The 26429-nt window shown below is 41.8% G+C and overlaps 1 protein-coding gene across 4 annotated transcripts in view; it reads left to right on the top strand.

The window, feature by feature from the left end:
- Positions 1-21124: 21124 nt before the first annotated feature.
- Positions 21125-26429, top strand: part of rapgef2b (Rap guanine nucleotide exchange factor 2b) — a 660162-nt gene continuing 654857 nt past the window's right edge. For 2 of the 4 annotated variants that reach the window (XM_068041802.1, XM_068041811.1), the window contains exon 1: positions 21126-21909. In XM_068041802.1, the coding sequence (XP_067897903.1) occupies positions 21841-21909 (69 nt within the window). In that variant the 5' untranslated portion in view covers positions 21126-21840. Of the gene's footprint in view, positions 21910-26429 lie in introns of all 4 variants that reach the window. The other 2 variants (XM_068041792.1, XM_068041821.1) reach the window with 2 other exon arrangements.

Genomic DNA, 26429 nt, shown 5'->3' with positions numbered 1-26429 from the left:
TCATGATAAGTAACCTTCTCAAAAAAGGCTGGTTAGAAATTACTTACCTTTATAAATCCATGCTGGCTCTCTCTGATTAGTTCATATTCATACAAGTGCTCAATCACTCTGTCCCTAATGACAGATTCTAGTAACTTTCCCACAACAGATGTGGCAACAAAAAACTTCTGAACAATGCAATAGACACAGAACACAGCAGTATCAGCAAGAGTGGGACAAGCATGGATTTCTTCTGTCAGGGACTTAGTAGACAAATACATGAGTGAGGTTGTACATTTGGGCCAGCAGCAATTAATTAGTTAGCTACTGAGCAAAAATGAAAAGATAAATCAAAGCCGCACAAATATATGCTGCTCACCTTTGCAGTTGCCCTCACATCAGGGGACCCCTGTAACAAAATTTCCAGGTGCCGTGCACCAGCCTGAGGAGGAGCAACAAATATTTGGGAAGCAGACACCTGGAAAGGGCACAGAGACTTGAGGAGGGCAGGAGTCAGTGCTGACATGTGTCTCTGGAGATGCAACACTTGCCCTTTCATCTCCTCTCTTCCCCCCTTCCAAGACTCTAAACACTCCTTCCAGTAATTTATTTGTACTTCTTTCAATTGAGTATACTGTATTTGCTACTTGCAATGCAGGCTCCTCCAGATTGGGCAGACCAAATGCAAATTGGGTGACCACTTTGTGGAACACCTCTTTTCAGTCCACATGTGTGAATTTTAATTCTCTGCCTCACACCCACTCTGACCTCTCTGTCCTCAATGCTGTTCCAATGAAGCTTGATGTAGGAACAGCACTATATCTTTCAATTAAGTATATTACAGCCATCCGGACTCAACACTGAGCTCAACAATTTCAGATCATAACCTCTGCCCCCATTTTTTCCTTTTTGTGTTTTTTTTGGTCTTTTTCTGGTGATTTTTGTCTTGTTTTTGGACAGCAACTGTTGGTGATGATTCTGCTATTGCCATTAACACTCCTCTAGGCCATTATTTTGTTTCTTTACTTGCCCATTACCATCTTCCTTTGCCTTGCACCATCATCCCTTTTGTCATTTAATCTCTCCTGCCTTCCACACTATCACATACCTTCCCTTTGTTCTTGTCACCTCTCCCTTTCTCTGCCTCTGTACTTGCTTAAAACCTGTTATTTCTCCAACTTTTTCCAGTTCTGACAAAAAGTCATTGACCTGAAATGTTACAAAAGCAAAATACTGTGGATGCTGGAAATCTGAAATAAAAACCAAAAAATGCTAGAAATACTCAGCAGGTCAGGCAGTATCTGTGGAGAGAAAAACAGAGTTAACATTTCGGGTGTGCCAAAGGGTTGTCTGGAATGTTAACTCTGTTTCTCTTCCCACAGACGACCTGAAATGTTAACTCTGTTTCTCTCTCTACAGATGCTGCCTGACCTGCTGAATATTCCCACCATTTTTGTAGTATAAGAGTATCAAAGGGTTAATCCTGAGAGAATGTAAAGATTACCGTCCACCATGATGAGGTAAGAGATCATGTGGGAGAGAACAGTTACAGCATGGCTTTTGAAGGAGACAAAGAGGCTAGTGTGGAGTGTATATAGTTACTATACAATAAAGATTAATGTTTAAATGCTACAGTCTAAGAAACTCTCTGGCTATACTCTATATGGTAGCAGCATAAAGAACCAAATATATAATATGGTGAACAGCGCTGGAATAGAAGTTCTATACCCAGAAGAGAAAATTTGAATAATCATCCTTCAGCTGGAAGAGAAGAAATTTTAAAACAAGTAGCTAAAGAGAAAAAACAAACTACATACCGTAGAAGGCAGAGAAAAGCTCCATAGAACAGAAGCATGGCTGAAAGGCAAGCGATCGGGTGAGTCATTGTGCCAACGATCAAGAAATCCCAATAAAAAAAGCCTTTGTAGAGCTTAAAAAATTAATTTTCTAAAGGCTCTGTGTGAGAGAGAGATAAAAAGACAATAAACCCAATCCCACACTCAGGCTAAACATAAGGGCGAAGAGCAGGAAAACCCTGAAAAGTGCATGAACTGAGAAAAAAAGTCTGATAGTGTAGAAAAAAGGCACGGAAAACCCCCGCACACAGCAGAGTCAACATTAAAGCAGCTAAGCTGAAGAGAAAGAAAGATCATTGAAGCAGTAAAGCTTAAACAAAATAAATAAACTCTAGCTAAAAAACAGCAAACTGGAATTATCTATCGAACAGCTCTTTCAAGTCTAATAGACAACTGTGTAAACAATTCAGTGAACGACTGAAAGAAAGGGGAAGTCCCTACCAGATGCCTATATATAAAAACAAGGAACACTGTCAAGTACCTGCTACACTCCATCAAAGCAAGCTAGCCTGAAAAAAAAGTTTCTTAAAGGGAACACTCTAAAAAGTCTATAAAGTTTTTAAAATGGATCAACATTTGGGAATGCCAGAGAGTTTCAAAAGTCACGATGGATTCAATCAGAATCAAAACTGGATACTAGGGAGGAAAATTGCATTGAAATTGGACAGCAAGTCCAAAACAAAGCAAGTGAATACATTATATTTAATTGGTGCTATAGCTGATGATATAATAGCAAGACAACATATCAATGAAAAATCAGCCAAATTCAACAAAGTCTTAAATGCTTGTGATTCCTACTTCAATTTGCATGGCAATAACAGACCAATCCTGAGGTGAGAAAAGACCTTGGTTCAGGATACCTCCTGCAACTGTTTAGTTCCTTCACCAGAGGGCTGAACAAGAGGCACCAGGAAAAAGGTACACGGAGGTAGAGTGAAAGATGGCTTTAAACCCTGCCAGTGCTATGGTGCAAAAATTTCCCACAGGCATGAACAATGTCCCGCCAATAGAGCAGAATGTTATTATTGTACAAAAATAGGGCATTTCAATAAGATATGCCAAAATAAAATCTTGACTACCTCAACCCCTAAAGGAAAGGTAATTAAGAATAGAGAGGTAAAAGAAATTACGCAACCTCCTGCAGCAGACCAATCGAAATATTTTCTGGGTGAAATCAATGATCCAAAACAAGCATTTTGGTCAGCAGACGTATATGTCAAAGGACATATCATTAATTTCAAACTCAATACCAGAGCCAGTGTGACTGTCCTGTCAGATAAAGAGTCCTGGCTATCCACACACGTTTTGCAACCAACAGAAACTCAGTTACATGGCCCAGGACGTGTTGTACTTGAAGTAAAGGGGAAGTTACAAGCGACGCATCAATATAAGGGAAAGCAGATATTAGAAACAATGTATGTCCTAAGTTTATTTTAGTTTAGTGTAGTTTAGAGATACAGCACTGAAACAGGCCCTTCGGCCCACCGAGTCTGTGCCGACCATCAACCACCCATTTATACTAATCCTACACTAATTCCATATTCCTACCACGTCCCCACCTGTCCCTATATTTCCCTACCACCTACCTATACTAGGGGCAATTTATAATGGCCAATTAACCTATCAACCTGCAAGTCTTTGGCATGTGGGAGGAAACCGGAGCACCCGGAGGAAACCCACGCAGACACAGGGAGAACTTGCAAACTCCACACAGGCAGTATCCAGAATTGAACCTGGGTCGCTGGAGCTGTGAGGCTGCGGTGCTAACCACTGCGCCACTGTGCCGCAATCAGGAATTCTCACGCTTGAGTAGAAGAGCTTGTATTGACCTTTATCTTATAAAGAAAGTTGAAGAAGGTAAACAAGAAGAATCCAGGAGCCAGGACAGAGGGAGAGCCTCCCAACCTGACCTGAGCACTGCAGAGAGTCCAGATTGTGTCAGAGAACATGTAAAATGTGGAGAGAACACACACAACACAGTACAGCCTACCATGCTGCTCAAAGACTACCAAAGCGAAAAAGAGAAATGCAGCAAGTTCCTACAGGAGTACTACATGGACAGAGAACTTGGGAAGAAGCAAGTCCAACAAATTTGTCAGGTACATAGACAAGATCAAAAAGAACCTCTAATTTCGACCCAATTTCCAACTAGACTGTGGGAACGGTTGGCGACGGATTTATTTTTCTTTGAGGGAAGATCCTATCTAATTATAATTGATTTCTTTTCAAGATAATCGAAGTTAAGCGGATGTACAAAACAACAACTGAAACAGTCATCAGAGTTTTACAAGAGGTTTTCACAACACATGATATACTTGATCAGATAGTATCTGATAATGGACCACCATTTGCAAACGATTACTTCATGCACTTTGCAGAAGAATGTGGATTTGTTCACCTAACAAGCTCTCCTAAGTATCCACAATCAAATGGGAAAGCTGAGTGGGCAGTCAGAACCATTAAAACTATGTTGATGAAAAATCAAGATTTCCAAATAGCACTGCTGCATTCAGAACTCTTCTATCATTGTGCAGATTTGAGCCATCAGAACTCTTAATGGGAAGAAAACTTTGAACCCAACTTCCATTTCTACCCAAGAAATTACTTCCAGGTTTGCAAAGCAAGGATTATCAGAAAGTACAAGACAAAGAAAAGTTGCATCAAAACAAACAGACCCATAATTTGACAGAAGATACCATACAAGAAACCTACCAAAGCTGTCAAAAAGGCAAAAGATATGGGTGCGAGACCAAAACAGAGAAGGGATAATTCTCCAGAAAGACGAGAATCAACAGTAATCTAGTACAAATTCAAGAAGGTTCTATACAGAGAAACAGAAGGAATCTTATTCCTTTACATCAAAGACGTCAATCTGTCATACATTTAGACAACTCAGATGATGAACCGAAAATTCAAAAAGCACCGAATGCTACAAACCTAAACGAAGGCCGTACAAGTCAAGAAACAAGGGATCAGAGAAAAACTACCAATCTTCCATATCTGATGAGAACAAGATCAGGGAAAGTTGTGAAGCCTCCCGATAGGTTGACTCTATGAAGTCAGAGATTTGAAGGGAAATGGGGTAGCATATAAATAAAAAAACGAATGTATGTAAATATACATTGGGATAAAGACTTGGGGGGAGATGTAGTATAAGGGTATCAAAGGGTTAATCTTGAGAGAATGTAAAGATTACTGCCCACCATGATGATGTAAGAGATTATGTGGGGGAGACTCGAGAACAGTTACAGCGTGGCTTTTGAAGGAGACACACAGGCTAGTGTGGAGTGTTTATAGTTAATATACAATAAAAATGAATGTTTAAACAATACTGTCTAAGAACCTCTCTGGCTAAACTCTATATGGTGGCAGCATAAAGAACCAAATATATAACAATTTTCTGTTTTTATTTCAGATTTCCAGCATCCATAGCATTTTGCTTTTGTTGTAGTCAGTGCAGATGCCTGGGGAGGGCAGCAGTGAATGCAGATACTTGGTGAGGGTGGCATGGAATGAAGAGACCTGGGTTGGGGCTGGGGGTGAGGGTAACAAACACCTCAGGAGGGTGGCATGGAATGAAGAGACCTGGGGAAGAGCTGGGGGTGAGGGTAGCAAACACCTGAGGAGGGTGGCATGGAATGAAGAGACCTGCAGAGTAAAAGCCTGCTCAGGTCAGGGAAAAAAAACCCAACCCGAACCCAACAGGGCCACATCGGACCCCAGCCCAACCCGGCCCGAGTCCCTCCAATTTTCCCCGCGCCCAACACAACCCGAGCCTGACCTGACCCAACCCGACCACCGGAATGTTCCCTTTACCTACCTTGCGACTCCCAATCTTCAGGAAGCTGCAGCATGAGCATGGCTGTTTTTCTTAACAAGCAGAGTTCTTTTCTCCTTGGGGTATAGAGTGGTTCTGTATCCTATTAAATTCTTTTTTGAAACCTCCCAGTGATCTTCTGTCATTTTACTGACAACAGTCTCTGTCTCATTGCACTGAAGTCAGCCTTACCTAAATCTAGAATCTTAGTAGCTGTTTTACGTTTCTCTCTTTCAAACACTACATTGAACAGGATCATATTATGATCATTATTAGATAAGTGTTCACGCCCTATAAGGCTGTTAACTAAATCTGGCTCATTGCTCATTATTAAATCTAATATGGCATTTCCTCCTCATTGGTTCTAGGACATTTTTTCAGAAAACTGTCCTGGACACAATGAAAAAATTTACTACCTTTCTAATGTGCTAATCTGCTTATGAAAGTTCAGGTACCCCTTATTATCGATATCATTTTTAAATACAATAATATTTGTAATTTAAATGACTTCTATTGAGTACAATACTGCTATTTCATCAGGACCTTTACTGGATATGGTGGAGTACTCTTTGTCATTGTGTCCGTTTAGCTATGGCCTGAAACAAATATCTGTGGGGGTGACAGACAAGTTGACATTTTGGATTTGCATCCTTTGTCTGTTTTTTTTATCCCCCGAATGCCTGAATTTGATTCCCAGAGAATCAGTGATCACGTGACAGATATGATAGGTTTTCTATTCCAGTTGACCTGAAGGGAATGGGACTGGCTGGTATAGAGAATTGATTTCCAATTGATTTATATTGATTGTTCTATAAAAATACAAGCACAGAAATAAAAAACAATAAACTTAAATTAGCGATTATTCTTCACTTCTTTAAAGATTAGTAATGAAGGCAAGATTCCAAAATTTGTTTATCTACAGTAAAGATCAATGAAGTCAGACTTAATCCCTAACAGTTTTTCTCCCTTTTATTTCTAATCTTATATTAGCAGTTGCTTTTGCATCTGAGACTTCTTCGCTCCAGTTCTCTTGGCCATAAGCTCTGGAATTCCCTCCTAAATCTCTCCCCCTCTCTCCTTTCAGACAATTGTTAAAAGCTACCTATGCCCAAGCTTCTGGTCACCTGTCCTAATGTCTCCCTATTTGGCTCAGCATCATTTTTTATGTCTTATTACACTCCTGTGAAGTGCCTTGAGACTTCTATTACATTAAAGGCTCATATAAATGTAAAACGTTTATGATCCATGGTGGAGTTAGGGAGGTCATGACCTCCTACTCCTCCAATCACTTTGAAGTTAGTTGATTTTGTATGTCAAGAACAGGCCAAAATTAATAGCAAATAATTTACTCAACTTAAAAATTCCTGATCGCGTTGTCATTTTGAGTCATTGTGCTGTGTCAAGTCAGCCAGATCCAAACTTTGATCGCCCCAATCTTGCGACCTCAGCTTCCCTTTATGATGTTGCAGTATTTTGAATCATAGAAACTTACAATAACGAAGGAGCCATTCAGTCTGTCGTGCCTATGCTGGCACTTTGAAAGAACAGTCTTGCCTAGTCCTACATCCCTGCCTTTTGTCCATAAACCTTTAAGTTCCTCTTCCTCAAGTACCTGTCTAAGTCCCTTTTAAAATTATGTATGCCATCAGCTTCCACACTTTTCCAAGGAGGGCTTAGATCCCGACAACTCACAAAGTGAAAAGAATTCTCCTCTCTACACCTTTTCCAATGATTTTGAATCTATGATCTCCAGTTATTGATACACTTACCAGAGGAGATATTTTTCCCTATTATCAAAAATGCTCAACATTTTGAAAACCTCTATTAGGTCACCTGCTAACCTTCTCTGTTCCAAGAACAGTCCTAACTTTTCCAAATTCTCCTCATAACTGAAGTCACTCATCTTTGTTTACATCCTGGTAAATCTCCTTCATATCCTTCCTAAGGCCTTTACATCTTTCCTGAGGTGTGGTGCCCAGAATTGTCCACAGTACTCCAACTGAGGCCTAACCAGTGATTTATAAAGTTTAGTACGATCTCTTTGCTTTTGTATTGTTACAATCATGTGAGAGGGGTCTAGGGGTTCCCTCTCAGCCTTTGCCTGGTTTAACCTAACAGGGTTTAATTATTTTTAAAAACACCATGTTTTAGCTCCCCCTTAATGAATCCTTGTTCACCGCTTTCCAATTGTAAGGCAATGAAATCAATTCAGACAGGTTTTTTTGGATTTTAAACAAGAAAGGTAGAAGCTCTGGTTACCGACTATGAAACTGCAACATGACCACGCTAGCATGCATACGTGATAAACACACATGCAGGGACAGAAAAGTAGAAAAGAATAAAGGGGAAAAGTTTGGGTTTCTATTTTACTGTCCTTTGAGTTTGCTGTGAAGTCTTTGGTTGCTGGTCAGACTTGCAATTCGTTGGGGCCCAGTGCACGCTTCAACTTGTTTCAAGGTTTACGTGTCTTCCGTGTGTCTCGTGGCTTGGGAGAAAGTGGGAGAGAGAGAGGCTTCCTTGTTCCAGGTTCCAGTTCAAACAGCCTTCTGAGTCTTTCTCTGTGGCACAATTCAAAAAACCCAGGTTGCCCAGCAGGTTAGTCACGTGACTAGTTGGTTTGACCACTTCTGTTTGTAGATTTTGCCATCTTAGTAGTCATCCTGGAATGTTCCTCACCTTCAATGTCTGGTGATCACAGCCCATTTTGAGTTAAGTGGAGTAGGGAGTAGTCCTTTGTCTCTCCAAACACTGTCTGTTTGTATGCAAATGTTTTTCCAGTACAGTGTCTGGTGAATTTTTTTTAACATGTCCTTTCTTCACTCCAGTAACAGTTTAAAATTAATGTTCATTTGACAAAATTAATATGCTGCATTCTTGGCAGAAGTGGGGTCTGCATGACAGTATTCTATTCCTCTATTTATAAATCTAAGTAACTGGTATGAACACTGGACTTTGTAGTATGATTATGTTTTTAAAAATTGTGATTTTTAATGGCGTGTAAGAAGGATTCAGAGGAACGCTAACTAGAAACAAGACTGGGATCCTGGTTACCATGTGAACAAGGAATCCGGATCCAAATCCCCTTTGAAAGCAGAATGCAAGGCTATAGCACCTAAAGAACAATGGAGTTCACTTTCTCAGACTCTCAAATCATAAATAGGGAGCAAACTCGAGTTGAAATTTTTAACATAAAGGAAGGTCCGGGTGGTTCTGCAGTGGCCAGACTTGTGGACTCTGCATACTGGAAAAGACAAATGGCTATTGACTTTGGATTCTGGATAAATTCAACAGACTTTCAGACATCTGGAGGCTGTAAGGAAGACCAGAAGACAAAGACCATCAGTGACAGCCTCAGACGAGAGAAACCATCTGCTTTCAGTACACTGATGCTGCAAAAGTCTGCTAAAACTTGAACCCAATACAAAAGCTGAGGTTTGTGGAGTCAATGGGGTCATCAGCCTTATTCACGGAAGTTCAGGTCGAAAGTGCTCAGAAGAAGTGACAGACAAGGAGATTGACTTTGAGAAGGACTGGCAGATCCAATCCATTGCAACTGGGAGGAGTTTGGAACATTAATCACAGAGACATCACTTTAATGAGGACATTGTGTAACATATAAATGTGGTTTGGGTTTGCAAGTGTTTTAATAAGTTAATGGAAAATACCTTTCTCTGTATTTCAGTGTATTAGCTACTTGCAAAGTACTACTTAGTTAATTTTGGTTTAGTTGTTATAGTAAAAGTCTTAACATGTAAATTCTTGTCGCGTAACTCTTTAAATTGGCCCGGGGATATCATATCTCGTGATTTATGTTAGTGGTCTCACTGAAGTTGTAACAATAACCTATGTGTCCTTTTAACCTCTTTATCAACTTGCCCTGTCACCTTTAAAGATCACGTGAGGTGCAACGATTGAAAATACAGAACACAAACTGAAGAGCTATAAAAAATTGACTTTTCCTTTAAAAAAGTGGAAAATGTGCTTCAAAATGGCCACTGAATGTCAAATGATCTGGCCCTGTATATTCAAACTGTCTTACTGTCTGTTAAAGACAAAAGAATACATTCAAAGCTAAGAGGTGTCAATTACATCCATCCTGAACCCATCAAAGACATTTTTGAATTGAATGTGCTCTTCTGAAACAAAGGAGGTGTGAAGTAGCCACATCTGGTCTATTGTTGGTCACCACAGGGAGGGAGATATGCGTCTCCCAAAAGAGGCAACATGTGAGAGACTTTTACCTTAAAAAGTTTCTCTCTGGAAGGATATGGAGAGAATCAGAACAGCATCCCCAAAAGCCTTTCCAGCTGAGAACTGAGAGACCCAGCAAAAGCCAAAGAGGAGCCTGCTGTGAATTCTACACTTCAGCTTGTTACAGCAGAGAACTGAAAGTGACCACCATCTCCAGACTGAAGTCTCAACCACCAGAAAAATCTACAAACAACCCAGGCCTGCAACTTTAAAAGAGAAATTGACCTCTGAGAAAATTCAACAGGTTTACCATGAACCACGAATACCTACCTCACTTAAAACCACTTATCCTTTTCCTCTCTATCTATTCTTGTGTGCATGTGTGTGCATGCACGCGCGTGTGCACAAGTGAATGCATGTGTGAGTGCAAGGGTTAAAACCCTAGCAACAAAAAACACTTGCTGCGGTCAGTTAAGAGGTGAACAGTGGGAACCACCCACACCCCTTACCATCTGGCCGTAACAGTTTGCAGACACCAAAATCTCTTTGTTCATCTACACTTTTCAAAATCATGCCATTTATAGTGTACTGTCTTTCCATATTAGTCCTCCCAAAGTGCATAATTTCACACTTCTCTGCATTGAGCTCCATCTGCCATGCTTCTGTCGATTTCACCATCCTAGCTATATTTATATGTCAACCAGGGCTTGGTTGGTAGCACACTTGCCTCTTAGTTAGAAGGGTGTGGGTTCAAGTGCCACTCCAGGACTTGAGCATAAAAATTAAAGCTGACACTCCAGTGCAGTACTGAGGGAGTGCTGCACTGTCGGAGGTGGTATCTTTCTGATGAGACACTAAGCCAAAGCTCCATCTGCCCTCAAAGGTGCATGTAAAAGATACCATGACACTATTTCAAAGAAGAGCCGGGGAGTTGTCCCCGTAGGCTTGGCCAATTTTAATCTCTCAATTAACATTACAAAAACAGATTATCTTGTCATTTTCACATTGCTGTTTTTGGCAGCTTGCTGTGTGTAAATCGGCTGTTGTGTTTCCTACATCACAACAATGACTACATTTTATAAGTACTTCATTGGCTGTAAAATGCTTTGGGATGTCCTGTGGTCATGAAAGGTGCTATATGAGTGCAAGTCTTTATTTTCTTTAGTCATCCTGAAGCTTATAACTATCCTCATCATCTGAAAACTTTAGAATGCTTCTCCCTACAGCTGAATCTAGATCGTTTCTAAAGATTGCAAAGAGTAATGGACCCCAAACTGATCCTTGGGGCACACCACTGCAAACCACCTTCCAGTCTGAAAACATCCATCCACCACAACACTTTTCTTGCTCACTGAGCCAATTTTGTATCTATACCAGCACTTTCCCCTCAATTCCATTGGCTTCCATCTTCTTAACAATCATCCTGTGCGGCATTTTGTGGAATTCCTTCCGAAAGTCTATATAACATCTACAGCACAACCTTAATCACTTTTCTCAGGTACCTCAAAGAATTCAATCAAATTAGTTAGACATGATTTACCTTTAACAAATCCATGCTGGCTGTCCTTGATTAACCCAAACCTTTCCAAATTGTCCCTGATAATGGTTTCCATAACTTCCTCACCATTAACGATAGACCAACTGGCTTGTAGTTTCCTGGTTTATCTCACTCCCCTTTCTTGAATAGTGGCATAATATTAGAAACCCTCCAATCTTCTGGCACAACTCCTTACCCAATGAGGACTGAAAGATTGTGATCAATGCTTCTGCTATTTCTACCTTTGCTTCTATCAGCAACCGAGGATACATTCCATTTAGACTTACTAAATTTCAGTATGCCCCTAACTTCCCTCTCCTCTTTTATTGTAACCTTCCCATCATGTACTTCATGAAGATAGATGCAAAGTGCTCATTTAATACTTTTGCCATGTCCTCTGCCTCTACATGAAAATTTTCCTTTGGGTCTTTAATAGGCCCAAACCCTTCCTAGAAAACTGCTTAGGCTTTTAAAGTTTATAAAGGTTTTCGGGTTCAATTTAATGTTGCATGTTAATCTTTTCTCATAACTTCTCATTGCCTCCCATATTAACTTTTTCAATTCCATCCTGTACTTTCCACAATCTTTCTTTTTGTTATGGTACGACTGGTCAAGACAAAGCCCCCAATATATGATTCTGATTAGTGGGGACAACATACTGTCAGTTCAGTCCCACCGCTTTGCAGGTCACATCATACATATCTTTAAGCTTTCCCAAATCAAAGAAAGCAGCAGCTGAATTGAACAAACTAGTAACCCCCAAATGAGGTGAACCAAACCAGGTATCTTTAGATATCAACAAATTAATTGTTTATTAAAAAAACTAAAATCTTAAACACTACTAAGATAAACCAATATCTAAAGACCTTATAACTTATTTAAAGAATATAACTCCCGCATTCGCATACATATACCCAAACTAATGGTAGTTAGGTGTTTAATTAGCTGCCCGAAAAATATAGAAATAACAATAAAGTCTTTCCAGATTATGCTTCCTGACGAATGGTCCTCTGATACAAAGTTCACTTGCAGTCTTTCAAGGCCTGATGAGGAAAGGGTCCTGTCAGAGAATAGGAATTGAGCAGTTCAGTTCAGCATGTGAAGCATCAAACTTTTTGTCTTTTCAGCAATGAACACAGCGGATCAATAATTTTTTTTTTAAGGAATTAATCTGGCTTAACATTTTAGAATTTTTAGAGAGAATAATAAAGTAAACTTCTCTTCCTTCAGTTTAAATGGTCTGAGAGTCATCTTTCTCCCTTCAGGTGCTAGCACCCACCTGTGTCAACTGTCAGTGTCTGAACAAATCTGTTAGCCAGTTTTTCAAAAGGCAATCGGCAACATTGTATCTCGTCTGTTCTCGATTTGTATGGTTGTTGCCGGGCAACTAGAATGCATTTTCACTCAGTCTCTGGAGCTGGCTGCCTTAAAGAAGTACTGATCATTTACAGCCTTAAAGGCACACCGCAATATTTCCCGAGGAGAAAAAAACAGGGTCGTGACACCTCTGCCCCTGGCGAAATGAAACACCATTTCCTAAATGCGTTTCATTACAATGTTAGAAACAGAAATTGAAGATCACTAACATTTTCTTTCCCCGATATGTAGATATACCAGGTTTCTAAAATGGTAAACCTTTTCAGCCTCAAAGGTACAGGGGAGAAAGCTATTTGCAAATAGCTGGTAAGTTATTACACTAGCTAAATTTCATTGTTAAGCTAAGTCAGCTAGGGCAGCTCGGCCAAGTGGAATGTGCCTCCTGTGGTATGGGGGAAGTCGTGGACGTACCATGTGACCAGGACGAACATATCTGCAGAAAGTGCCTCCAGCTGCAGAAGCTTGAGCTTCGGGCTTCAGAGCTCTAATGGCAGCTGGAGTCACTGTGGCACTTCAGCGAGGTTGTGGATAGCACGTTTCAGGAGGTAGTCAACCCAGTGCCTAAGTGACCACAGTTAGAGAGGGACTGGATAGCTGCCAGACGGACAAGAAGATCAGGGCAGGTAGTGCAGAAATCCCCGGAGTGCATCCCACTTTCTAACCGGTATTCAGTTCGGAGTACCGATGGGAAGGAGGGTTCCTCCGTATGGCGCAGTGAGGGTCATGACTGAAATATCATGGGTGACTCAGCTGTGCTGGGAGGGAGGAAAAAGGACAAGAGAGCAATAGTGGTAGGGATTCTATGGTTAGAGGAACAGATAGGCGTTTTTGTGGTCCCAGATGTGATTCCAGGATAGTATGTTGCCTCCCTAGTGCAAGGATCATGGATATCATTGAGCAGCTACAGAGCATTTTGGAGGGCGAGGGTGCACAGCCGGAGGCCGTGATCCACATTGATATAGCAAGAAAGAGGGATAGAGTCCTGCAGGCTGAGTTTAGAAAGTTGGGAAAGAGATTAGCAAGCAGGACAACAAGGGTAATAATCTCCAGATTACTCCCAAGGCCACATGCTAGTGAGTTTAGTAACAGGAAAATACACCAGTGGAATGTGTGACTGGAATGATGGTGCAGGAGGGAGGTCTTCAGATTTTTGGGGCATTGGGACCAGTTCTGGGCTAGGTGGGACCTGTATAAGCCAGATGGTCTGCACCTGAACAGGACTGGGACAAATAACCTTGCAGGAAGGTTTGCTAGTGCTGTTGGGGATGGTTTAAACTAGATTGGCAGTTGGATGGGAACCTGAGTGTAGTCTTAGATAGGACAATTTCAGGGCAGGGAACAGGACACAGAAAATTAGCAAAACTGGTGGAAAAGTTATATCTTTCCCCAGCAAGAGTGTTTGGGTTGCTCCTGTATCCCTGGGTATAATGATAGGTTTTCCTGCCCTTTCCCCTTTGAAAAAGATTCATTGTAACTCTCGGGTATTTTATTCTTAATCTCTACACTCCTTTTAGTTTTAGTATCTGGTTTTATAGCTGTCGTTAAAGCTATAGCCTGGTCTGCTGTACTCTCAGTCACAGTCCTTTCCTCTGCACTAGCTTTGTGTACCACACAAGTCCTATGGGTTTACCTTGCAATTTCCAGCACTCTGAAAGAAGATGACCTGTTTTGTGGCAATGATAACACTTCGGGTTGCGAACCTCACTTCTAATCTCAGCACTTTCCTGTCTGACCTGAGGAGGTGATCCTGGGGTAGTCCCAGCTGTTCCTGCCTGTCCCTGGCTATTTGCCTTCCTTTCATTCTCCCACTTTCTATCATTGTCGGGTTTATGGGGGTGACAGACAAAAGAGGTTGGCTTATTCACAAGCTCAAAATCATCAGCAATTTCCGCTGCTTGCCTAGCTTTCAAAACTTTTAGGCTATCTATAAGAGTTCTCACAACTGAAGGAATGTAGTTTTTAAACTCTTCTAAGAGAATCAATTCTCGAAGATTCTCATAAGTGGCTTCTATCTTTAATGCCCGTATCCAATGGTCAACTTCACCCTCTCACATTCTACATAGAACCATAGAAACATTATGGCACAGAAGGAGGCCATTCAGCCCATCATGTCCATGCCGGCTGAAAAAACGAGCCGCCCAGTCTAATCCCACCTTCCAGCACCTGGTTCATAGCCTTGCAGGTTACAGCACTTTTCTGGGGCATGTCCAGGTACCTTTTAAAAGAATTGAGGGTTTCTGTCTCCACCAACATTCCTGGTAGTGAATTCCAGACACCCACCACCCTCTGGCTGAAAAAGATTTTCCTCATGTCCTCTCTAATCCTTCTACCAATCATCTTAAACCTGTGCCCCTGGTAATTGACCTCTCTGCTAGGGAAATCAGGTTCTTCCCGTCTATCTAGGCCCTTCATAACTTTGTATACCTCAATTAAGTCACCCCTCAGCTTCCTCTGATCTAAGGAAAACAACCCTAGCCTATCCAATCTTTCCTCATAGCTGCAACTTTAAAGCCCTGGCAACATTCTTGTAAATCTCTTCTGCACTCTCTCCAGAGCAATTATGTCCTTCCTGCAATGCGCTGACCAGAACTGTACGCAATACTCCAGCTGTGGCCTAACCAACGTTTGATACAGTTCCAGCATTACATCCCTGCTATTGTATTCTATACCTCGGCCAATAAAGGAAAGCATTCCACATGCCTTCTTCACCACTCTATCTACCTGTCCTGCTGCCTTTAGGGACCTGTGGACATACACTCCAAGGTCTCACTTCTTCTACCCCTCTCATTATCCTCCCATTTATTGTATATTCCCTCACTTTATTTGCCCTCTCCAAATCCTCACACTTTTCTGGATTGAATTCCATTTGCCACTTTTTCACCCACTCAACTAAACCATTGATATCATTCTGGAGTCTACAGCTATCCTCTTCACTATCAATTACCCGGCCAATTTCTGTGTCAGCAGCAAATTTCCCAAACATGCCGTCTATCCTTGATTAATCCATGCCTTTCTAAGTGGCAGCTTATCCTGTCCCTCAGAATTGATTCTAATAATTTACCTACTACCGATGTCAGACTGACTGGCCAATAATTATTCAGCCTATCCCTCGCACCCTTTTTAAACAATGGTACGACGTTTGCAGACCTCCAATCATCTATCTAGTACCTCGCCTGTAACTAGTGAGGATTTGAAGATGATCCTCAGCGCATCCGCTATTTCCTCCCTGGCTTCCTTTAACAACCTGGGATGCAATCCATCCGGCCCTGGCAATTTATCCACTTTCAGGGATGTCAGACCCTCTAGTATTTCCTCTCTCATTATGCTTATCTTATCTAATATTTCACACTCCTCCTCTTTAACTACATACATCTGCCCAGCCAACCTCCGTAAGTTCCTTAACTTCTGATGGTAAGCGTCAGGGACTAACTCATAGGCAGTGAGAATAGTCTTTTTTGCCATCTCATAATCTGCAAAAGTCTCTTCAGGAAGCATGGCATAAACTTCATGAGCTCTGCCTACCAGCCTGCTTTGCATAAGCAGTGTCCAGCTTTCTTTCGGCCCTTTCATCTGTTTGGCTACTTTTTCAAAAGATATGAAAAATGCCTCTAAGTCCATTTTCTCGAACTTAGGAAGAGCCTGTATAAAATTTAAACAACTTTTCGCTGGGTCTTGAGCTGAATTCAGATTCTTCCTGACCCGAATTTTCCTTGGATTTAAGACTACCCTTTTGTCTTAGTTCCATCTCTTTTAACTTAAATTACCTCACTTTCTCTCCGAAATGCTCCCTTTCCTCTTTTTCCAATTCAAGTTTTCTTATTGCTATTGCTTTTTCTGTTTCCTGTTAAAGCTCCAGTTTTTTCATTTCTAACTGAATCCTAGCCAACTCCACTGCATTACCCTCTGACTTACGACCTTCTTGTCCCTCGTATTACCTTTCTTCTTCTAATTCCAGATGTTGAGCTATTATGTCAATTATCTCTGCTTTTTTGGCACCTAATTTCAATTCCAACCCCAATTTTGCTGCCAGTTCTTTTAATTTGTTCTTAGTTAAAGTTATCAAGTCACTCAGGGAAACACTCTGTTTCCCAAAAACTCTGCTGCAATCGCTAATGCCATTGCTATGGTATAGACTGTACCTTATTATACAAGAGACCAGGTTCCTTTTATTTCTTTGTAATTGGCTTTAGATTTAGATCCCAACAATTGAGTTTCCAATTGATATGATCCCAGATGTGAGAGCAATTAATATGATGCCAGACGCAGGTCCCCAATTTGTATGTTATCCCAGAGACGGGCAATTAATATGATCCCAAACGTGAGCCCTCCAAATTAGTCTGATTCTGATCCCAGACGCGAGCTGCCTAATTAAAATATAATTCGACCATGGACGAGCCCCCAATTAATATGTTATGGTACGACCGCTCAAGACAAAGCCTCCAATCAAAATATATGATTCTGATTGTAGTGGGAACAACGTACTGTCAATTCAGTCCCTCCACTTCGCAGGTCGCTCATGCATATCTTGAAGCTTTCCCAAATCAAAGAAAGCAGCAGCAGCAGAATTGAACAATCTAGTAACCCCCGAATGAGGTGAATCAAACTAGGTATCTTTAGATATCAACAAATTAACTGTTTATTAAAAAAACTAAAATCTTAAACACTAAGATAAACCAATATCTAAAGACCTTATAACTTATTTAAAGAATATAACTCCCGCATTCGCATACATATACCCAAACTAATAGTAGTTAGGTGTTTAATTAGCTGCCCAAAAAAAAATAGAAATAACAATAAAGTCTTTCCAGATTATGCTTCCTGACGAATGGTCCTCTGATACAAAGTTCACTTGCAGTCTTTCAAGGCCTGATGAGGAAAGGGTCCTGTCAGAGAATAGGAATTGAGCAGTTCAGTTCAGCATGTGAAGCATCAAACTTTTCTTCTTTTCAGCAATGAACACAGCAGATCAAGAATTTATTTTTTTTAAGGAATTAATCTGGCTTAACTTTTTAGAATTTTTAGAGAGAATAATAAAGTAAACTTCTCTTCCTTCAGTTTAAATGGTCTGAGAGTCATCTTTCTCCCTTCAGGTGCTAGCACCCACCTGTGTCAACTGTCAGTGTCTGAACAAACCAGTTAGCCAGTTTTTCAAAAGGCAGTGGGCAACATTGTATCTCGTCTGTTCTCGATTTGTATGGTTGTTGCCGGGCAACTAGAATGCACTTTCACTCAGTCTCTGGAGCTGGCTGCCTTAAAGAAGTAGTGATCATTTACAGCCTTAAAGGCACACCGCAATATTTCCCGACGAGAAAAAAAACAGAGTCGTGACAATTTTATTAACTGAGTCTTCCTCCTGACATTATTTTTGTTTTATTTTAACTTTTATTTCCTTTGTCATCCAAGGCACCATAGTTTTGGATATTCTACCTTTTCCCTTCAAAGAAATATGCTTAGTGTGTACCTGAATGCCCTCCATTACAGCTTTACCCTGAATTCACCTTTTCTGATCTCAATGCTCGATCCCTTCTGAAATCACTGAAATTAGTTCTTCCCCAATTGAGCATTTTTATGTTCTATATTTTCTGGTCTCTTTCCACAATTACTGTTGGCCGAATTTTGTTGAGATCACTGTTGGCTAGATGATCTCCTGTAACACACTCTACTTGCCCTACTTCATTTCCCAGAATCAGATCCAAAACTGCTTCCTTCCTTGTTGGACTAGAAAAATACTGATTGAGAAAGTGCTCCTGTGCTCATATCAGAAATTCTTCTCCTTCCTGAACCTCGGTTAACAGAATTGAGGGCTTTGTTTCATTACACGTTGAAAATCTCCTGGAGACTGAAAAGGAGGGGAAATAAAAACTCCTGACAAAACTAAACATGTAAAGAACTCACCCAGAAACACTCTACTGTCTCCTCATTCAGACAGAAAAAAAGTAAATCTAATTTGTTGTCTCCTCCCATAACAGCTGGAGGGCAAAGGAAAAAAAAAAGCACATGCTGCAGAGATGAGAGGGTACGTCACGGGACGTTATAGTGTGACTTATTGATTTATGGAAAAGTTGAAGTAAAAAAGTGCAAAAGCTGGACATATGAAAAGAGGAAAGACTCGTTAATGTTTCTGACTAATGGTTATATCCGAGACATTAATCTGTCTTTTATCTTTATAGAGGTTGACCTACTCTGTATTTCAACATTTTCGGCTTGTTAATAAAGTGTCATTAAATTACAACAAAATGTTAAAAATGTCTATATGTTGCCCAGTATATATTGGGATAATTAAAGTCGCTGAATATTACTACTCTATTTTTGTTACATAGAAATAGAATCATAGAAACTTACAGTACAGAAGGAGGCCATTCAGCCTGTGGTGTATCTTTGAAATAGCCGTTGTGCTTCCCTGCATTTTGTCCCCACATGCCTGCTTTTTGTCTGTAACTCTCCAAGTTTCCCATCCTCAGGAATCAGACCAACTCTCTTTTAAAATTATTTATAGAATCAGTTCACGTAGAGCCTGACAACTCTGAAAAAATTCTCATCTCCCCTCTAGATCTATCCTCATCATTATCTACCACTTTGCCAAGTTTCATATAATCTGAAAACTTTATAATGCTGCTCCCTACAGCTGAGTCTAGATCATTTATAAAGATTGCAAAGAGTAATGGACCCAAAAGTGATCTTTGGGAAATCCCACTGCAACCCACCTCCCAATCTGAAAAACATTTACGCACCACCACCCTTGCTCCTCGTCACTGAACCAATTTTGTATCCAACCATCACTTTCCCCTTAATTCCAGGGACTTCCATCTTCTTAATAAGTCTCCTGTGTGGCACTTTGTTGAATGCCTTCCAAAAGTCCACATATACATCAACTGCACTAGTTTGATCAACCTTCTCTATAAACTCATCAAAGAATTCGATAAAGTTAGTCAGACATGTTTTACCTTTAACAAATCCATACTGGTTCCCCTTGATTAATTCATGCCATTCCAAATGAAAGTTCACTTTGTCCCGACGAAAGGTTTCCAATAAATTCCCCATCACTGATGTTAGGCTGACTGGTCTGTAGTTTCTTGGGTTATCCCTCTCCCCGTTCTTGAATAATGGCATAACATTATCAACCTACCAGTTTTCTGGCACTACTCCAATTAGGATTAGATAAATTAATTTCTAACTTAAGTCTGTAACTTATCTTGGGAAATACTTTTTTATTATGTGTATCTAAGGGTACAAAATTAATTCTTAATTTAGAGTAGTCAGTTAATAGGTTTGCTTTTTAGCAGCCTAAGGGGTGCAAAATTGGGCAATGAACATCACGTTTTACTTATTGTGGTTCACTAATATTCAATGCTTGCTGTTGCTAGAGATTGTAGAAAGACTGAAGGAAGTAAGAAGCTACACAGTTTTGAGGTTCTAAAAAAGGAACAAATTAGGGTAGGAACTGATGTAGAATTTTGACACATAATGGGCTGGATTTTGTGGTCAGCAGCAAACGAATAGTACCAGCCACTCGTTACAGTTGCCCATAGATTTTCTATGAGTTTTTACACTGGAACAAACTAAATTAAAAGAGCCAAAAAGTGCAACACCCTCAGCAGAGCATCTCGGACCTGTGTGAACGGGGTAAGCAACTGTGCATCTCCTCAACCAATCAGATTGAAGAATCGGCAATGAACGTGCAGAGTCTGAACCAAGAAGTGTCAGTTAGACTGTTGAATTTAATGTCAAATCAGGTACAGAAAGCAAAAAAAAAGAGATAAAAAGACTAGATTGAGAGAGAGACAAAAAGGGACAAATAAAAAGTAAAATGTTTCATTTATCGTTTTTCAAATCTTCAGCAAAATTTGCTGACAAATTTGCTCACCTCTCTCCTTTTCATCGTTTGGACTTCTATAAGAAAACTCCCAACAATCTCACAGCTTGCCCTCTGTTCCTCAATTCAAGCCCAATAGAACCATCCAGTGTATAGTTTCTCTTTAGAACTGCAACATCATCCTTAATCAATACTGCCACACAGCCTCTTTTTCTTTCTACCTTTCCTGATTAATTTCATTTATGATTTGGCTTAGTATATTTTGAAAATATATATTTTTAACGTTTTGAAAATGTTGAAATACACAGGTTAGCTTCTATAAAGATAAAAGATGGGGCAATGCTTCAGATTGACCCCTGGTGAGAAACATTAACGAGTCTTTCCTCTTTTCATAGTCAAGATTTTGTACTTTTTATTTTAACGTTTTCATGGTTAGATAAGTCACACCATAGTGCCTCGTGATGTATCCTCTCATCTCGATGGCATGTGCTGTATATTTTTCCTTCGCCCTCTGGCAGTTATGGGAGGAGACAACAAATTAGTCGTAGTTTTTCTCTCTCTCTGGATGATCTAAATAAGGAGGCGGTAGAGAGTTTCTGGGTGAATTCTTAGCGAGTTGTTTTTTGTCGGGAATTGTATTTTCCCTTCCTCTTCTGTCTCCAGGAGATTTTCATTTTGTGATGAAACAAAGCGCACAGTTCAGGTCGTTCGTATCCGCTTGAAATTAAACAGACGACGAAAGAATTTGACACCACTATTAGACGGCTGTTTTATTCGTACTATTTCAAAATATATATTTAGAAAGTACGGATTTCCCGCTGTTGTTTCCCGGATTATTCCAGAACCTGCCGAGTACAAGACAGCGGAACGAAGTTATTTTCTTTTGCGTTCTTGAATTAAAAAAAGAATCCGATGGATTATGAAGGATCCCAGGGAGCCGGAGCAGGCAGGCTGGCGGTGCAGAGCACTGGTGCTTTGTACTGAGCAGGAGAGGCGGCCGCCTTGCGGACAGTGGCGGTTGCCAGGGCAGCGCCGAGCTGGCGCTCGCATTCCAGAACCCGGGCGAAGCTTCTGATCCCAGTGACGTCGCTGCGGCCGCTCGAGCTCAGTGAGCCCCGACTCGGGAAGAAGCAACTGGCCGTTCGGGCCTGAGCAATACAAACAATCGCAGGCGCCTTTCCCCCGAGGATTACCAAGGCAGCGCCTCTGCCGCGGAGGGAGGGAAGGGGAGAGACGAGGCGAGGCCCTAAAGCGGGCGGGAGTCAAGACTATGGCGTCTTATGTGGATAACAGCTTCAGACAGGCGGTCATGAAGAACCCGGCCGAAAGGACGCAACAGGTAAGGGCGGTGGGTAAATAAAGCAAGTGTTGGGGCGTTAATAATGGGAATGCGGTTCACATATCATGGGCGCTGCCGGCCCAGCACGCCCGCCTCTTTCTGTAGGCAGGTGTGACCCATTCCTACTGGTTGTACATAAGAGAGAAAAAAACAATCACTTCCCTGAAATTCGGTCAAGATATTTTTATGCAAAGTAATGTTTCAGGTGTTGACGATCTTGTAAAGGGTCAGTGACATTTTTCGTTTGATTAATAACCTTTAGCAAAGCATAATTCATGAAAAGAGGATTCCAAGATATTTTTAATTGCTTTCCCATTTTTCTTTGAGTATCTCTTTGTGATCTGAGATTCACGCCAAGGAAAATAATTTCTCAGAAATGTTTCCTTGCCCGATGTTGCTCTGTCTTTGTCCGGTGCTGAGGCGTCCAAAGTGTTTTTCCACCTCGTAAAATATGTGTGTATTTTTCATATACATTTTTTTTTTTGTTTTCGCGAACTGTTCGGTTTCTGGTGCCGGGAAATGCAGATTTATTTTACCATTTTTATCTTTGTCCTTAACATCCAATGGTCAGATTCAGCAAATTTGGGACTGAGGGTCAGCGCCAGCATCACATTAAGAAACAAATGCACCTGTGCTGCTGCTTGTCTGTCATTTAAATTAACCTAATTAATGCGATTTTTATTTTTTTAAATGCGTCTTTAAGGTAACCCAAGTTTACCATATCCAGAGTTTTGAAAAGTGAATTGCAGCTTCAGACTTTTAAAATATGATATAGTGCTACTAAGTATTGAAGCTGCATGCGTTTGGTTTGAAAAGGATGACAGAGAATGCAGGGTTGTGATTTGTCAGGCAGGTTCTTGTATGATAACAAATACTCATTTTCCTCCACTTCTCATTTTTTTTGGTGGTGGGAAAACTTATCAACTGCCCATATGTCTTCCTTATTTGTAGCTATGATTGCTATTTAACTTAGTTTTTTCACTTTTTCTGTGTCCCAACGATGAGAGAAAAGCTCTTGCTTTAAGCACCATACAGTTTCAAAACTTGAGTGTATCCATAAATCTTTCAACAAGATGATATGTACAACCTTTTTTGTTTTATTTTCTTACTGGGGAATGTAAATAAATGCTGCATGAGAATTTGGAAATGGAATAACTATGGCATGTCTAGTTACATATTACCTTTATTACTGTAATTGTATGAGTTGTGTACCTATCAATAACCTCTGCATCACCAACTCGTTCTTTCACACTAAACCCTGTCACCAGGTTTCATGGAGGCACCCAAGATCACGTCGTTGGCACCAGCTAGACCTCATTGTCACAAGGCGAGCCGCCTTAAACAGTGTTCAAATCACACGCAGCTTCCACAGTGCGGACTGCGACACCGACCACTCCCTGGTGTGCAGCAAGGTTAGACTCAGACCAAAGAAGTTGCATCATTCCAAGCAGAAGGGCCGCCCGCGCATCAACACGAGCAGAATTTCTCACCCACAGCTGTTACAAAAATTTCTAAATTCACTTGTAACAGCCCTTCAAAACACTCCCACAGGGGATGCTGAGACCAAGTGGGCCCACATCAGAGACGCCATCTATGAGTCAGCTTTGACCACCTACGGCAAAAGTGCGAAGAGAAATGCAGACTGGTTTCAATCTCATAATGAAGAGCTGGAACCTGTCATAGCCGCTAAGCGCATTGCACTTTTGAACTACAAGAAAGCCCCCAGCGATTTAACATCTGCAGCACTTAAAGCAGCCAGAGGTACTGCACAAAGAACAGCTAGGCGTTGCGCAAACGACTACTGGCAACACCTATGCAGTCATATTCAGCTGGCCTCAGACACCGGAAACATCAGAGGAATGTATGATGGCATTAAGAGAGCTCTTGGGCCAACCATCAAGAAGATCACCCCCCTCAAATCTAAATCGGGGGACATAATCACTGACCAACGCAAACACATGGACCGCTGGGTTGAGCACTACCTAGAACTGTACTCCAGGGAGAATGCTGTCACTGAGACTGCCCTCAATGCAGCCCAGTCTCTGCCAGTCATGGATGAGCTGGACATACAGCCAACCAAATCGGAACTCAGTGATGCCATTGATTCCCTAGCCAGCGGAAAAGCCCCTGGGAAGGGCAGCATTACCCCTGAAATAATCAAGAGTGCCAAGCCTGCTATACTCTCAGCACTACATGAACTGCTATGCCTGTGCTGGGACGAGGGAGCAGTACCCCAGGACATGCGCGATGCCAACATCATCACCCTCTATAAAAACAAAGGTGACCGCGGTGACTGCAACAACTACCGTGGAATCTCCCTGCTCAGCATAGTGGGGAAAGTCTTTGCTCGAGTCGCTCTGAACAGGCTCCAGAAGCTGGCCGAGCGCGTCTACCCTGAGGCACAGTGTGGCTTTCGTGCAGAGAGATCGACTATTGACATGCTGTTCTCCCTTCGTCAGATACAGGAGAAATGCCGTGAACAACAGATGCCCCTCTACATTGCTTTCATTGATCTCACCAAAGCCTTTGACCTCGTCAGCAGACGTGGTCTCTTCAGACTACTAGAAAAGATCGGATGTCCACCAAAGCTACTAAGTATCATCACCTCATTCCATGACAATATGAAAGGCACAATTCAACATGGTGGCTCCTCATCAGAGCCCTTTCCTATCCTGAGTGGTGTGAAACAGGGCTGTGTTCTCGCACCCACACTTTTTGGGATTTTCTTCTCCCTGCTGCTTTCACATGCGTTCAAATCCTCTGAAGAAGGAATTTTCCTCCACACAAGATCAGGGGGCAGGTTGTTCAACCTTGCCCGTCTAAGAGCGAAGTCCAAAGTACGGAAAGTCCTCATCAGAGAACTCCTCTTTGCTGACGATGCTGCTTTAACATCTCACACTGAAGAATGCCTGCAGAGTCTCATCGACAGGTTTGCGTCTGCCTGCAATGAATTTGGCCTAACCATCAGCCTCAAGAAAACGAACATCATGGGGCAGGATGTCAGAAATGCTCCATCCATCAATATTGGCGACCACGCTCTGGAAGTGGTTCAAGAGTTCACCTACCTAGGCTCAACTATCACCAGTAACCTGTCTCTAGATGCAGAAATCAACAAGCGCATGGGTAAGGCTTCCACTGCTATGTCCAGACTGGCCAAGAGAGTGTGGGAAAATGGCGCACTGACACGGAACACAAAAGTCCGAGTGTATCAGGCCTGTGTCCTCAGTACCTTGCTCTACGGCAGCGAGGCCTGGACAACGTATGCCAGCCAAGAGCGACGTCTCAATTCATTCCATCTTCGCTGCCTTCGGAGAATACTTGGCATCAGGTGGCAGGACTATATCTCCAACACAGAAGTCCTTGAAGCGGCCAACACCCCCAGCTTATACACACTACTGAGTCAGCGGCGCTTGAGATGGCTTGGCCATGTGAGCCGCATGGAAGATGGCAGGATCCCCAAAGACACATTGTACAGCGAGCTCGCCACTGGTATCAGACCCACCGGCCGTCCATGTCTCCGTTATAAAGACGTCTGCAAACGCGACATGAAATCGTGTGACATTGATCACAAGTCGTGGGAGTCAGTTGCCAGCATTCGCCAGAGCTGGCGGGCAGCCATAAAGACAGGGCTAAATTGTGGCGAGTCGAAGAGACTTAGTAGTTGGCAGGAAAAAAGACAGAGGCGCAAGGGGAGAGCCAACTGTGCAACAGCCCCAACAAACAAATTTCTCTGCAGCACCTGTGGAAGAGCCTGTCACTCCAGAATTGGCCTTTATAGCCACTCCAGGCGCTGCTTCACAAACCACTGACCACCTCCAGGCGCGTATCCATTGTCTCTCGAGATAAGGAGGCCCAAAAGAAAGAAGAAAAGAAGTATGCAATACTGGGTAACAGCAAAGTCTAATGAAATGAATTTCAATACCTTTTTATGAAAAAAAAACTCTGCAGATTATCTTTGTGTTGCGATCTTTTCTACCTTTAGTGCTTTTGCTGTGGAAGGTTAAAATGAATCAAACCTAAGGACGTAGGTATTTGTTGTCTGAGGTCCAGATGTGCACAGTCTTTTGGGCCTCCTTATCTCGAGAGACAATGGGTAAATGCCTGGAGGTGGTCAGTGGTGTGTGGAGCAGCGCCTGGATTGGCTATAAAGGCCAATTCTAGAGTAACAGGCTCTTCCACAGGTGCTGCAGAAAAATTTGCTTGTCGGGGCTGTTACACAGTTGGCTCTCCCCTTGCGCCTCTGTCTTTTTTCCAGCCAACTGCTAAGTCTCTTCGACTTGCCACACTTTAGCCCCGCCTTTATGGCTGCCCGCCAGCTCTGGCGAACGCTGGCAACTGACTCCCACGACTTGTGATCAATGTCACAGGACTTCATGTTGCGTTTGCAGACGTCTTTAAAGCGGAGACATGGACGGCCGGTGGGTCTGATACCGGTGGCGAACTCGCTGTACAATGTGTCTTTGAGGATCCTGCCATCTTCCATGCGGCTCACATGGCCAAGCCATCTCAAGCGCCGCTGA

The sequence above is a fragment of the Heterodontus francisci genome, chromosome 1 (genome assembly GCF_036365525.1).
Source record: "Heterodontus francisci isolate sHetFra1 chromosome 1, sHetFra1.hap1, whole genome shotgun sequence".
NCBI classification, from domain to species: domain Eukaryota; kingdom Metazoa; phylum Chordata; class Chondrichthyes; order Heterodontiformes; family Heterodontidae; genus Heterodontus; species Heterodontus francisci.
This window is presented reverse-complemented; position numbering and strand designations above follow the sequence as displayed.